Source organism: Contarinia nasturtii, unplaced genomic scaffold, assembly GCF_009176525.2.
Source record: "Contarinia nasturtii isolate CC-2019 unplaced genomic scaffold, AAFC_CNas_1.1 Cnas_scaffold_6507, whole genome shotgun sequence".
Classification (NCBI taxonomy): Eukaryota; Metazoa; Arthropoda; class Insecta; order Diptera; family Cecidomyiidae; genus Contarinia; species Contarinia nasturtii.
The window spans coordinates 1-3,709 of NW_022203761.1; the positions used below are offsets into that span (position 1 = coordinate 1).

The window sequence follows — 3,709 nt, forward strand, 5'->3', positions numbered from 1 at the left end:
TTCACGAAAATACGGCCATTCATACCTGAAGTATACAATAAAAATAAAAATTGGCGAATGTGAGTATATGAATTCCGGAAATAAATAATAATACAAACCAACAACTATTTCGACTGGAATTTGGATATGTTTTTGAATTGATTCCAAAAGCGGACATTCATTGCTACGTAAACGTCTACTCAAATTAATGCTGCAGTTGAATACAAATCCATCACGTAATAAACCTAATTTCTGTTTTTTCCCCAATGAATCGACGCAAATAAGTTCAGATTCGAAATCTTTGTGCGCAACTAGTAGTTTAGCAAACACTATGTCACCAACATTCACATCTGGCCGATTTTTTTTTGTTGCACCTTCAAACACCAAAAACAAACAAAACAGATTTAGGAATTAGAAAAATATTCATTGGAAAATTAGAAAAACAAACCTTCGAACGCCAAATATGACAGAGTAGCATATTCATTTGAACCAATTTCAACACGAAATATATCGCCGGCTTTCTGAATAACCAATCCGATTACTGTTTCACCTTTGCTTGGAATATATCGTTTCTGTATCGCATCCACCCAAAAAGTGTTGACTGATTTTTGTTTTAGAATACCGGCTTTACAGGCGAACACTTTACCGTCTTGTTGTCGAAGTCCGGGACCCAATAAGACTTTCATCTTTTTTGGATGATCCAATAATGGCAGTAATATTTCATCTCCTGGCAAAACGATATCTCCAACTTGAATATCCATTTATAAATTTATTTTAATGAATGTTCAAAATTAAAGTAGTCAAGTTTGTTTGACTATTTTCTCTGTTGTCACTTTGTATATTCATAACCCAACTTTTTAATGTCTTCAAGTTCTTTTAAACGATTAGAGTGCCATCATTGTTTTTATTTACTATTGTTGAACATGCTTGTAATTTGAAAACTGTTGAATGGTTTGAAAATAATAAAATTTCCAATTTAAATTATTAAAAAAAATCATATTTTCAATAACTTTAACTTTCGCGATATACCAATTTGTAACGTTTTTCACCTTTTTCAACGTTGAAAAATGTAACGCTTTGACCCATTTTGGTGGTCATTTTCGTGTCAATGGAAAGTTGATTATATGCATGTATTTTATTTACATCCAGTCAATGATATTTTCTGAAAGCAAAAAATCAACATGGATCAGAATAATACAGAAGTGTATTAGAAGAGAAGAAACGTCAGCATTGTGTAATTCGAAACCAAATTATTGTTTATTTTTAATACATGGCGATTTTCGCTTTATCGAATGTATGGTGTATTTGTATTTTTCACTGAGTAAACACTCTGTGAAGTTTTACATTTCGGCTGGACTGCATACATCTTTGTAAAAATCCGCTTTTGTTAAACAGTAAGCCACAATGTATATAGCTCTATCACTCTCTTTCAATACTTCTTTAATAAGTCATACTGTGTATGCCCGAATGTTCTTGATTGTGTGCACACCAAATTCAAATCGAAACAAATGGATTTCAAGTCGTACCCAGTCATACCATCACCGCTTGGATCAACGTGGAAATCGTACATTCAGCATCGCATCAAAATGCTACGAATGGGAATGCAAGCATATGCGACTCGAAAATATGCACGAATGGATCTCGATCATCACATCAAGGCTACCAAAACAAGTGATAAAGTTGCCATGCGGGTAACGAACAACAAACCGTCTTGGATTTGGATTGGTGCTGGAGAAATGGCACCAAATCGGCCATGGGGCATAAAGAAGCGGAAAAGATGCCCGGGAACGCGTAAATTGGCAATCAGTTTCAAGAAACAAGAGCACACAAAGGTCAGTCTTCAAGATGAATGGGGTACATCAATAACGTGTGCCAATTGTCACGAGCGATTTCCAAGAGAAACCAAAAATCATCGATTCAAAATTTGTCGAAATTGCATACCAAAACCGATTGTTGGACTACCACCGATAATTGTGACGAATTTGAGCAGACAAGAGCTTAAGAAAGAGCGAATTGTAGAGAGAGCAATCAATCCAGATCGTGAGAACATCGAGCGTTTAGTGCCAAAGATAAAAGTTATCTTCAAAACTTGGTCATTAACTCGAGAATACCATGAATTGGGTGATGCTGCACCAGAAGACATGATTGAGCACGTAGTCATTTGGCACCGTGACATTGTTGCCGCAAAGAATATTTTATTCAAAGGTATGTGCATAATTGTATATTGTATTAATATTAAATTGAGAATAAAGAGCAGAGCGTTAGGTGTTCAGTGTTCATATTAATTGATTAAAGTTTTGTATTTGTTTCTGATTTTATAGGAATGTGTCGTCTTTTTGGCATACCATTGCCCGATTCGTTGAAGAGACCTGACAATCCACACCATGCGAAAAATGTCAACTGATAGCAGCATAAAATCAACAATAATCTTAAGAAGAATATATTAACAATTTTGTTAGTTACTAGGCGTGAATAGTTTAAATCCAAGGATTTGTATTGTACCCTTGACCGCAGTACGGGTCCCTATTTAGGGCTGTGCGGAATATAAAAGAACCCGTAGGTGAGTACTTTATTGAATTGATAGTTAAGTTTTGCATTCAATCTAACTGAATTGTTTTTTTCTTTTTTTCCTTTCCATTTTGACGGTAAAATTGACTGAAACTACACACGAATGCTACCCCAATATTGATAATAAATTATAAATATTGTCGTCTAAAAATTTCGAATTATGATAATCAATCAAATTTAGTTATCGTTTTAATTACAATATCTGTAAACTGAACTTGTCTCTCTAACTTTTTTTATATTTGCTTCACGATCCAACTGAATTGAAAACGAAACTTTCAATCTGAATAGTTTTCAAAACTATGAATAAAAAGCGGAGAACGGAATCAGAATTTTAATCGTAATTGTTTTCATTTCAATTCTATTGTCGTCTTGTCTTTCTCCCAACTTTCGAAACAATAGTATTTAAACACACCACACATTTTGCTATAATAAAACTTTTTATACAAAATAAGACTATCGAAAAAAATCCATTTCGCTACTGAAGCATTCAAAACACGATTATTATAACCAAAGCAACAATGCAATAAATATTGCTAGAAAAAATATATGATAAAATCGAAACAAATGGTTTATATATATAGAATGCACATAATATTGTATTATGTAGGTGTGTGCAGAGTTGCACATATAACACATACAAACAGTCACATGTTGTATGGATTTCACTATACATTTAGTGATAATATTTTCAGTTTTCATTCAGTCGGTCAATTGAACAGTCTTAATTATCAATTACACTCCTAACCGTTATAAAAAAATATTGATTGATTATTCATAGGGTTTGAATAAATGCTTATTTATTACTGACTAAATAACTTTGATTTCGTGTTTTTTTATTAAATTTGCTGAAACAGTGCAAGAAATGATGAAAATGCTTTGATTTTTTTAACTTTGATTATTTTTTTCGCAATATTCGATCGATTTTATTACAAGAAGGAATTTTATCAGAAACAGTATCATCAAACAGATCGGTCGATTGCAGTATCATCAAAGGTGCGAGAAACAATCTTAATTAATCTTTTTGTTCATCTGAGTTAACTTAAAAACTCCGTTAAATTTTCAAAATTTTAAATTCTAAAAAAAATCTATTAATTTTTAGTGTGTTTTATTCTCTCAAATCATGCGAATTTAATAAGTAGAATTCATTTTTCGCACAATGCAT

At 32.5% G+C, this 3,709-nt stretch overlaps 2 protein-coding genes across 2 annotated transcripts; one reads left to right on the forward strand and one right to left on the reverse strand.

The window, feature by feature from the left end:
* Nucleotides 1–5: 5 nt before the first annotated feature.
* Nucleotides 6–827, reverse strand: LOC116351872 (exosome complex component RRP40; the record flags this gene model as incomplete). Its single annotated transcript, XM_031784019.1, has 3 exons — nucleotides 428–827; nucleotides 99–353; nucleotides 6–25 (listed from the first exon to the last, which is right to left on the reverse strand). Coding segments are annotated over exons 1-3 (588 nt in total), but the record flags the coding sequence as incomplete, so codon positions are not given.
* A 336-nt stretch (nucleotides 828–1,163) lies between these two features.
* LOC116351871 lies at nucleotides 1,164–2,840 on the forward strand. The gene is made up of 3 exons (XM_031784018.1): nucleotides 1,164–2,184; nucleotides 2,301–2,539; nucleotides 2,729–2,840. The coding sequence occupies exons 1-2, from the start codon at nucleotides 1,488–1,490 to the stop codon at nucleotides 2,381–2,383; spliced, it is 780 nt and encodes a 259-aa protein (XP_031639878.1). The 5' UTR covers nucleotides 1,164–1,487; the 3' UTR covers nucleotides 2,384–2,539; nucleotides 2,729–2,840.
* The last annotated feature ends 869 nt before the right edge of the window (nucleotides 2,841–3,709 follow it).